We start from the raw sequence: 11,029 nt of genomic DNA, 5'->3' as shown, positions 1-11,029 counted from the left end.
GGAGGGAGGGAGGAGAGGAGCGGGAAGCCGGGAGGACGGCTGGTGCCGGGAGCAGAGTGTGGGCGCGGAGCATCTGGCCGCAGGCAGTGGTGCTCCAGCAGCTCCTCCAATGCCACCCCTCGCCCCGCCTCCTGCGGCCGCAGGTAACGGTCTGGTGAGGCACCGCCTGTGAAGCGGCTCTTCAGCAAGCCCAGCTGCAGTCACGGAGGGAGGACCTTCAGCCGCAGGGACCCACCCTGGGCGGCCCGCGGCCAGCTCTGCCGAAGCCCGGGAGCCACAGGAGGCCCCGAAGCGGGCGGCCCCCAGCAGTGGGAGCCAGCCCCCCGCAGGCCCTGCCCGGAGACAGAGGCCGGGGCCGCGGGGAGGCAGTGAGGCCCGGCCTTCCGTTCGGCGGGCCCGCCGCCCTGCCAGGGGACTCGGCTCTCCCCGGCCCCGGCTCAGGAGCCAGCTCCTCCCGCAGAGCCGGGTCCCCCAGGCCCAAGGGACCGGGCCGTCAAGCAGCAAGTCAGCCGGGAGCGGCCCCGGGCCCCGTGCAGCCGGCGCTGCCGCTGGGACGCAGGACATGGAGCGAGCGCTCCCCCGTGGTTCCAGCTCCGCACCCCCCCCCCCCCCCCCCGGAACGGACCCTCCGCTGGAGGCCGAACGGCTCCTCCCCCGCTGCCCCCAGCCCCCGGCCCGCCGGGTCCCTCCGGGGGACACGCAGCCCCCAGGCCGCACGGCTGCTCCGCTCCGCGCCCGCCGCTCCCCGGGGTGTGAGCTCCTGCCTGCGGGTTTGGGGTCTCCGTCAGGTCCTGCCGCCCAGGTCCTCCTCCAGCCACCGGACGGACAGACAGCTCGTCACCCCCTGGCTTCCAGCCGCCCAAGCACCCCCTCCCCCTGCCCCCACCGCCCCTCCCTCAGCTCCAGGCCGCCCCCCTCCCCCTCCCCCTGCCCCCTCCCCCTAACCCCCTCCCTCAGCTCCAGGCTGCCCCCTCCCCCTGCCCCCACCCCCTAACCCCCCTCCCTCAGCCCCCACCCCCTAACCCCCCTCCCTCAGCTCCAGGCCGCCCCCCTCCCCCTGCCCCCACCCCCTAACCGCCTCCCTCCCTCAGCTCCAGGCTGCCCCCTCCCCCTGCCCCCACCCCCTAACCCCCCTCCCTCAGCCCCCACCCCCTAACCCCCCTCCCTCAGCTCCAGGCCGCCCCCCTCCCCCTGCCCCCACCCCCTAACCGCCTCCCTCCCTCAGCTCCAGGCCGCCCCCCTCCCCCTGCCCCCACCCCCTAACCGCCCCCTCCCTCAGTTCCAGGCTGCCCCCCTCCCCCTCCCCCTGCCCCCACCCCCTAACTCCCCTCCCTCAGCTCCAGGCCGCCCCCCTCCCCCTGCCCTCACCCCCTAACCCCCCTCCCTCAGCCCCCACCCCCTAACCCCCCTCCCTCAGCTCCAGGCCGCCCCCTCCCCCTGTCCCCACCCCCTAACCGCCCTCCCTCAGCTCCAGGCCGCCCCCCTCCCAACCCCCCCACCCCCTAACCCCCCTCCCTCAGCCCCCACCCCCTAACCCCCCTCCCTCAGCTCCAGGCCGCCCCCCTCCCCCTAACCCCCCCACCCCCTAACCCCCCTCCCTCAGCTCCAGGCTGCCCCCTCCCCCTAACCCCCCCACCCCCTAACCCCCCCTCCCTCAGCTCCAGGCCGCCCCCTCCCCCTGTCCCCACCCCCTAACCCCCCTCCCTCAGCCCCCACCCCCTAACCCCCCTCCCTCAGCTCCAGGCCGCCCCCTCCCCCTGCCCCCACCCCCTAACCCCCCTCCCTCAGCCCCCACCCCCTAACCCCCCTCCCTCAGCTCCAGGCCGCCCCCTCCCCCTGCCCCCACCCCCTAACCCCCCTCCCTCAGCCCCCACCCCCTAACCCCCCTCCCTCAGCTCCAGGCCGCCCCCTCCCCCTGTCCCCACCCCCTAACCGCCCTCCCTCAGCTCCAGGCCGCCCCCCTCCCAACCCCCCCACCCCCTAACCCCCCTCCCTCAGCCCCCACCCCCTAACCCCCCTCCCTCAGCTCCAGGCCGCCCCCCTCCCCCTAACCCCCCCACCCCCTAACCCCCCTCCCTCAGCTCCAGGCTGCCCCCTCCCCCTAACCCCCCCACCCCCTAACCCCCCCTCCCTCAGCTCCAGGCCGCCCCCTCCCCCTGTCCCCACCCCCTAACCGCCCTCCCTCAGCTCCAGGCCGCCCCCCTCCCCCTAACCCCCCCACCCCCTAACCCCCCTCCCTCAGCCCCCACCCCCTAACCCCCCTCCCTCAGCTCCAGGCTGCCCCCCTCCCCCTAACCCCCCCACCCCCTAACCCCCCTCCCTCAGCCCCCACCCCCTAACCCCCCTCCCTCAGCTCCAGGCCGCCCCCCTCCCCCTAACCCCCCCACCCCCTAACCCCCCTCCCTCAGCTCCAGGCCGCCCCCCTCCCCCTAACCCCCCCACCCCCTAACCCCCCTCCCTCAGCCCCCACCCCCTAACCCCCCTCCCTCAGCTCCAGGCCGCCCCCCTCCCCCTAACCCCCCCACCCCCTAACCCCCCTCCCTCAGCTCCAGGCTGCCCCCCTCCCCCTGCCCCCACCCCCTAACCCCCCCTCCCTCAGCTCCAGGCCGCCCCCTCCCCCTGCCCCCACCCCCTAACCCCCCCTCCCTCAGCTCCAGGCCGCCCCCTCCCCCTGCTCCCACCCCCTAACCCCCCCTCCCTCAGCTCCAGGCCGCCCCCTCCCCCTGCCCCCACCCCCTAACCCCCCTCCCTCAGCTCCAGGCCGCCCCCCTCCCCCTGCCCCCACCCCCTAACCCCCCCTCCCTCAGCTCCAGGCCGCCCCCTCCCCCTGCCCCCACCCCCTAACCCCCCCTCCCTCAGCTCCAGGCCGCCCCCTCCCCCTGCCCCCACCCCCTAACCCCCCTCCCTCAGCCCCCACCCCCTAACCGCCCTCCCTCAGTTCCAGGCCGCCCCCCTCCCCCTAACCCCCCCACCCCCTAACGCCCCTCCCTCAGCTCCAGGCCGCCCCCCTCCTTCTGCGCCCACCCTCCCCCTAACCCCCCCCTCAGCTCCAGGTCACCCCCCTCCCCCTGCCCCCACCCCCTAACCCCCCTCCCTCAGCTCCAGGCCGCCCCAGCCCCCAAACAGCTGCTCAGCGCCAAGGCACCAGCAGCAGCATCATTAGCTGCTCAGCTGTGACAGTAACAGCTACAGCTCCACCCAATCTGTCTTTTCTTCCCCAAAACTCGCTCACATTTCCTGTCAGAGGCAGCGCTGCCCCCAGTGCCCCGGCTAACGCTCTGCCCCCACCCCCCTGACCCCAGTCACACACAGGCCCTGGGCAGCCCTGCCCACCGTCCCCTCCGCAGGCTCCGGGCTGGGCGGGTGGAGCGGGCTGGGCTGCCGCTCTGCCTTACACTCCGTCCGCGCAGAGGCGGGGCCACAGCTGTGCCTCCTCCCCTGATGGCCCTGACAGAGGAGCCACTTTTTGAAATAAATTCCTTCTGACACTGGAATTTAATACTGATGTAAAACGTTGGTAATGTTTTGTGATTAAATTATCCATCTTGCTGAAACTGGTTTGGCTCAGTGGATACAGCGTCGGCCTGCGGACTGAAGGGTCCCAGGTTGGACTCCGGCCAAGGGCATGTACCTGGGTTGTGGGCACATCCCCAGTGGGGGGGGGTGCAGGAGGCAGCTGGTCAATGTTTCTCATCGACGTTTCTAGCTCTGTCCCTATCCCTTCCTCTCTGTGGTAAATCGATAAAAATATTTTTAAAAAATTATCCATCTTTATCCCTAAACAAAAGCAGGGGAGGAAACTTCTCATGAATTTGCTGTGAGGAATATTTTTGTGTGTGCACTTAAGTGTCATAGCAACTTACTGGCCTTTTAAATCGACTTTATTGGAGGTTAGTTGCAGATTTACAAAGGTCGCACAGGTAATAGTCTGCGCGCGCGCCCCCCCCCCTCCCCCGTAACCAGCTCCTTTGTCAGAACCAGGACGCTTGCTTTCACCAGCCTCTTCGGGCTGTTTTCTGTTCCAGGATCCGGTCCAGGACCACAGGGTCACCACAGCAGCCGAGCTCTGCTGCCTGCGACAGGGACTCAGGTTGGTTCGTTTCTCAGGACCTTCCTTCCTGCTCAGGCCTTCCTTACATTTTCAGCACACTGAGCGTATTTGCAAAAGCTGGTTCTAACACTGCTGGTGGCGGATCCTTTCACTTCGGGGCCTGTTGAACGATCAGCTCCTTTCAGCGGTCACAGTGGATCAGGACGTGTGCCTCCAGCTGAGCGCTGGACTGCGCTGTTCCGTTAAGTGTCACACTCTGTCCTGGCTGGTGTGGCCCAGTGTTCAGAGCGTCAGCCTGTGCACTGAGGGGTCTCGGGTTCAATCCGGTCAAGGGCATGTACCCGGGTAGCAGGTTCATCCCGCTTGTCCGATCGCGATGTGTGTCTCTCACACTGATGTTCCTCTCTTCCTCCCTCCTTCCCGTCCTCTCTCTGAAAGGCGATGGGAAAAATACCCATGGGTGTGAATTTTAAAGAGAAATTTCATTCGTTACTGGGAGGTCTGCCTTTGGAAGCTTGCCCTTTACTCCCATTTTCCCCCCATTCCCCCTCCACTCCCCCCCTCCCCCCAAGCCTCTCCCCACCCTCAGGTCCTTCAGGCACTTTCAGGATGAGTGACGAGCCCTCTGGGGGCAGCTGCCCGAAGCTTTAGCTGGACAGAGGGAAATGACGCGGCCTCCGGGGACCTGGGGAGGTGGGCAGCTCAGAGCGCCCAGGCTTCCGTCCTTGGCAGCCTGTGGGCCATACACCGCGGTGGACAGGACGATGCACAGCCAGACCCCAGCGGACCCTGCCCACATCCCCACACCTTCCCTCCCCTCCCCACGCTTCCCTCCACGCCGGGCTGCAGTCCTACCCACTGCGGCCTCCTGAGCTGTTCCGACTCAATCCAGCCTCTTTGTGGTTTCCCCTCCATGACCAGTGCGGAGCCATGAGTTAAGAAATCTGCCTAGTCTCGGTCACGGTCCTGCTTAGCCGTCCAGACCCGGTGTCAGGGCTTCTCGCTGGGCGGCAGCAGCAGAGGGAGTGATGTGTCCGTGTTCGCAGTGCGTCACCTCGGCTGTGCGGCGGGCACCATAAGGACTTGAGTGCAAACTCGCCTCCTGGCTGGTATTTCATCAGTATAAACCGTGCGAAAGCTGGTAGCTGCATTATACTTTGTGTACTCTGTTGCTTTCTGTCTCGTTTTTAGTTGAACATTAAGGGAATGCAGTATTTATTTATTCATTTATTGGTTAATCCTCATCCAAGGATATTTTTCCACTGATGTTTAGTGAGAGTAGGAGAGAGAAGGAAAGACGGAGAAACACATTGATTGGTTGCACAAGCTCCAACCAGGGCCCGGGCCAGGGAGGAGCCTGCGATCGAGGTACAATGCCCTTTACGGGAATCGAACCCAGGACCCTTTGGTCCACAGGGCCACGCCTTATCCACTGAGCCAAACCGGCTAGGGCGAAGATGCGGTATTTTAATTCTAACTCTGCCAGTAGCTTTAGCTAGAGGCCAGTTGGCTATTTCTGTCTTTTATGAAATGTTTATCACCAACAAAGACAGGACTACATTTTCTTCTTCCAGGCTGAGTTGGCACAGTGGTTGGTTACTGGTTAATAATGTGGATTTTTTAAATAATGGAGACAAGATTGTTTGCCTCCAGCACGTGCCCTTGACCAGAATGGTGATACTTCAGTCCACAGGCCGACGCTCTATCCACAGAGCCAAAGGCTAAATTTGAAAATTAGATGGAGGGCAGCATTCAATTTGTAGATCAAATTATGAAGATTTGATGTTCTAAAAATATTGAGTTTCCTAATCTGTGAATATAGCTTTCCATTTATTTAGGTTGTCTTTTTTTCTCAACAATATTTTATACCTTTCACCACTGTTTTTTTAAAAAATATATATTTTATTGATTTTTTACAGAGAGGAAGGGAGAGAGATAGAGAGTTAGAAACATCGATGAGAGAGTCATCGATCAGCTGCCTCTTGCACACCCCCTACTGGGGATGTGCCTGCAACCAAGGTACATGCCCTTGGCCGGAATCAAACCAGGGACCCTTCAGTCCCCAAGCCGACGCTCTAACATTGAGCCAAACCGGTTTCGGCACCTTTCACCACTGTTCTTATTTTTAATGCTATTGCATCCTGCAATCACCATTATTTTCCATTTTGAATTACATAAAAATACAATTGTTTTATATTGACCCTTTACTTTGTGATTCTGATAAACCTTTTAAAAACGATGGTTTTCCACACACATGACTAGTCTTCAGACAGACAGATTACCCCTTCCTTCCCGTAACCACCGTGCTGCCGAGGCCATCGCTGCCATCGCTGAGCGGTGGTTCCGGCACCCTGGCCGGCTCTAACCCATCCTTCTGTTCTTCCTTATGAAACTAGTGAAGCTTTCACAGATGCCCTCCATCAGGTGAGAACCTCCCTGCCTAGCGTGCTGCCGAGTTTTCACTTTTGAATTTTGCCAAATGCTTTCTTTTGCAAGATCGTGAGCCTTTTCTCCGCTGTCACTGTCACAAACTGATCTTAACGTTAAAGCACTTTGCATCCCTGGCGTCAAACTCTTTCCGCCACATAGCACCCTTCTGCATACTGCTGGGTTTGATTGCTAATGTTCTGTGAGTCTTCGGTATTCATGAAGGTACCAGTCTATAGTGTTCTGGCGTATTGCTTTTAAAACTGCTCACAATGTCCCTCTCTCAGAAGTCTCCAGAAGAGGCTGGAATGACTGGTCAGTCTCCTCCTCCGTGTGCCAGAACCATCGGTGAGGCCATCCGTGCCTCGGCTTCCCTGGGGGAAGGCTTTTAAACTACAGGTTCCGTTTGTTTCACAGCCCTCGGCCATTTGGGCCATCTGTTTCTTGAGAGAAGTTGGGTAATTTATTTCAAGGTATTTGTCCATTTCATCTAATTTATTGGCATAAAGTTGGTCATAATAACCCCTTATCCTCTTTAAAGCAGTTTTAGTTCACATCACAGCAAAACTGAATGTACAGAACACACGCTCAGCCCCGCCCCCACCAGCACCTGCACCGGGAACCTTGCTACTAGTGATGAACTTTTACTGACACATCGTCACCAAAGCCCAGTCACACATTCTATGCATTGTGACCGACTACAGCACACACAACAGTTCCCCTGCCCCACAGTCCTCCGTGCTGACTGTTCTCTCCCTCCTGTATCTCCATGGCTTTGCTTCTCCAGAACGGCATACAACTGGACTCAGACAGTGAGTAGATTTTCAGGTTCGTTTCTCGCACTGCACATGTATTCAGGGTTTCTCCGTGTCTCTTTGTGGCTGATCTCTCAGTTACTTGAACACTAAGTAATGCCGTTGTCTGGATGTACACAGTTCCCCCGTTCACTCACTGAAGGACGTCCTGGCTGCTTCCAGTTCTGGGCAGTATGAACAAAGCTGCTGTGAATGAGGTGTCTGAGGGGGCGTGGCTTCTCACTCCTTTGGTCATTGCTAAGAAGCCTGATGGTTGGACCAAAGACTAAGGCTTAGTTTGTAAGAAACCACCACACTGTACCCCAGTGGCCGCGCCATGCTCCCCCCACCGCAGGGAGGCCTGCGCATCCTTTTAGCATCTGCAGACTCTAGGAAGGCTGCCTTCTCTTCCCGATGCTGGAGATTTGTGTCCTTTTTCTTTTGACTAGAGGTTTCCACTTTTGATATTCTTAACCCAGTTTTTGGTTTCATAAATTTTCTCTATTTTCATTTGTTCCTGTTCTGATACTCAGTATTTCTTCTAATTCTTTGCTCTAACTTGTTCTTTTTCTATTTTCTTAAGATGAAAGCCTGAAAGCCTAACTCACTGATTTTTAAACCTTTAACCCTTGTCTAACCTAGAGGCTTAGTGCTATGAATTTGCAAGGACTGCCGCAGCTGCAATTAGTCTTTGCTACGCTTTGATTTTCAGTCAAAAATAGCCTTTTGCATATATATTTTCTATTTTATTGGTTTAAGAGAGAGAGAGAGAGAGAGAGAGAGAGAGAGAGAGAGAGAGATATCAATCAGCTGCCTCCCGCATGCCCCTCACTGGGGATTGCGCATGTGCCATGGCTGGGAATCAAATGGGTTCATAGGTCAACACTCAACCACTGAGCCACATCAGCCAGGCAAAAACAGCCTTCTGATTGCTGCCTTGATCCATAGGGCACTGAGGAGGTGTGACTGGTCGACTTCCCAGGCATCTTCATTACTTTTATCTGGTTTCTAATGTGCTTCATGAGCTGAGTCTGACATCCCGGAAATACTGTCCTGGTTCATGTTTCAGGCGTTCCTGTGGACGGATGCTCCCTGTCACTGTGTCAGGTCGGTTCACCGTGTTTTTCCACCTGTTTTATCGGTGCTGAGCGCGGTGTGGAGACCTCACACCTGAGGACGTGTCTCTCGGGAGGTGGAGCAGGCTTGCTGGCTGTACTTGGAGGTTCTGTTGTTTGGGATTATTTCCTCCTAATGAGCTGAGCCCGAACAGCCGTCCTTCTCCCTAGCGACACACTTGGCTCTGAAGCCGCCTTTGACTAACAAATACAGCTACTCAGATGTCTTGCAATTACTGCTCAACATGTGTGTACTTTCCCATCTTTTTATCCAATCGAACAATCTCTGCCTTCTACTAGGGCATTTATTGATTTTACTTGGTTTAAATCTGCCAGCTTGCTGCTTTTTGTTTTTGATTATGTACCCATCTGGTCTTTGAAGTTGAAGGACTGATAAAAAGTTTGGGATACAGATATATTATTCACCAACATGTTCCTAATATGATGCTTAAACTGCTTTGTGACTCAAGATTTTAAAAACTCTTTATATTTGGGCATGTAATACATACCCAGGATTCCTAAATAGATATCTAAGTGACATATAAATCTTGACCTCCAGATCCAACAACTCTGCCTGTGTGTTTCACAGGCAACTTAGTATTCAGCTGCACATTCCTTCTGTTCCAACGCCTCATTCAAGCCTAGAAACGGGAAGTCCCTACAGTTAGCGCTGCACACTGCTCACAGCGGAATCCACGTTTATTCTTACCATGCATCACAGACACAGCGCAGACCCGAGGCTCCACTACAAAAAGGTAAATAATTAAACGGATTCTTTATTTTAAATGTCTATAGTACCATAATTCATCAAAATAATTTACAGTAGTTAACCGCCTCTTAAATATGATCTTATAAACAACGTGTGGATCCAGTCAGTTTGTTTAAAGTTAACTAGTCTGCTCGGAAGTCTTCTAAGAAAGGAAATCACGACACTCTATTCCATTAAAAGGGATTAAAAAGAAGCATAAACTAATTTGAATAGACCTAGCACTTCCAGGGCATAATCCTCTGTATAAACCTGACTCTTTATATTGAAACTGTATTCTGATTTCCTTCCATTAAGAAATTCCTTAACAGTGGCCAAGAAATGACCTCAACATCACATACTTCTTCACCGCTGATGGTCCTGGGGGCTCCGATATAGACGTAGAGTGTGTCTGCTGTTTCACCTCTGCTGACCTTCCCGGGACAAGCTCCCCCTCAGCCACCGCAGCCACTCAGCCTTCCAGATGCCACTGCTGAGAGGCGGAGCCGTCACAGATCGCCATAGCAACATAGCCTTTGTGACTCAGCGGATCCACCGCTTTCAGGCACTGTCCCACTGACACCTGGTACAGCCGATTATTCTTCTGAAAAATGAAAAAAAGAGGTAACTTACAACACTTACTATCCAAATAACGTAAAGATGATACAGTAATCCAGAGATGTGGAGTACTTAACACACTGCGGACAGATCATAAGAATTATCACTTCATATTACACAGTGTTTTATAAAGTATCACTCTTTTAAAGGATATTAGATTGTAAGAACATGTAATAAATAACTTCAAAATGCAATGGGTATTTAATTTTTATGCGTGCCTTTCACATTTACGTAAAACGCTTTTGTACTTGTTCCATACAAACCGATCTGGCCCCTGGGTAAAGCAGCAATAAAACTCCTGGCCCGCAGTGTGGAAAGAGTAAGCACAGGAGGCTCCAAGCTCAGAGCACCTTCTACAAGGCAGACTCTGAGCCTCCTCCCTCCTCCTGAGCAAGTGTCTCACCCCAAAGGTCCACTGCTGGGATCCTCCCGATCCATGGCACTTCATGAGTCGGGGTGGGTCAGATGATCGAGTTTCTGACATATCCAGGCAAAGGAGATTGCTTAAAACCAATTCGTGCTCTTCATTATAAATCCAGACCTAAGGAAGAAGAGAAAAGATCAAAACCCCAAGGCCTATTACCCTCAGCAAAGAAAAAAAAAATCCAAATTGGAAAGGAAGAAAACTCAGAATTATAGATGACATGCCATTACATTCAGAAAGCCCTAAAACGCCACCAAAACTGTTGTGCTTTATATACCAATAATAAATCCTCATAATGAAATTAAGAAAATAATGCCATTTATAATAGCAAAGAAATGAAGTATCTAGGAATAAATTTAACCAAAGAAACAAAAGGCATACAATCTGCAAACTGTAAGACACGGATCATGTTTCCTTAAGCTAGGGAAACAGAAGAATAAAAAACAAGTGGAACTATATCAAAGCAACAAAGTTTATGCACAGCAAAGGAAAACACCATTTATGTTAAAGCAGTTTTGCATCCGTGGCGTCAAACTCTTTTCACCACATATCACTCTTTTTGAGTATTGTTGGACTTGATTTGCTAATGTTCAAGAAGAAACTTACTGAATGGAAGACGATATATGCAAATGACACATCAGATAAAGAGTTAGTATTCAAAAAATAGAAAGAACTCATACAACTTAACAACAAAACAATCCGATTTAAAAATGGACAGAGGACATACAGATGGACAACAGTGTTGGCGAAGATGTGGAGAAAGGAGCCCTGGTGCCTGCTGGCGGGAATGTAAATCGGTGCAGCCACTATGAAGACAGTAGGGAGGTTTCTCAAGAAATCAAAATAAAACTACAA

The 11,029-nt window shown here is 55.2% G+C and overlaps 1 protein-coding gene across 7 annotated transcripts in view; it reads right to left on the bottom strand.

The window, feature by feature from the left end:
• Positions 1-8,030: 8,030 nt before the first annotated feature.
• The window catches only part of GALNT11 (polypeptide N-acetylgalactosaminyltransferase 11), a 51,225-nt gene continuing 48,226 nt past the window's right edge, over positions 8,031-11,029 (bottom strand). For all 7 annotated transcript variants that reach the window (XR_014796197.1, XM_084897514.1, XM_084897516.1 and 4 more), the window contains 2 exons: positions 10,154-10,291; positions 8,031-9,736 (listed from right to left, as the gene is read on the bottom strand). Coding sequence is in view for 6 of the 7 variants with exons in the window: in XM_084897514.1 (XP_084753640.1) it covers positions 9,605-9,736; positions 10,154-10,291 (270 nt within the window). In the remaining variant the exon portion in view is untranslated. The remainder of the gene's footprint in view (positions 9,737-10,153; positions 10,292-11,029) is intronic.

Source organism: Pipistrellus hanaki, assembly GCF_964339955.1.
Source record: "Pipistrellus hanaki genome assembly, chromosome: 10".
Lineage (NCBI taxonomy): Eukaryota > Metazoa > Chordata > Mammalia > Chiroptera > Vespertilionidae > Pipistrellus > Pipistrellus hanaki.
This window is presented reverse-complemented; position numbering and strand designations above follow the sequence as displayed.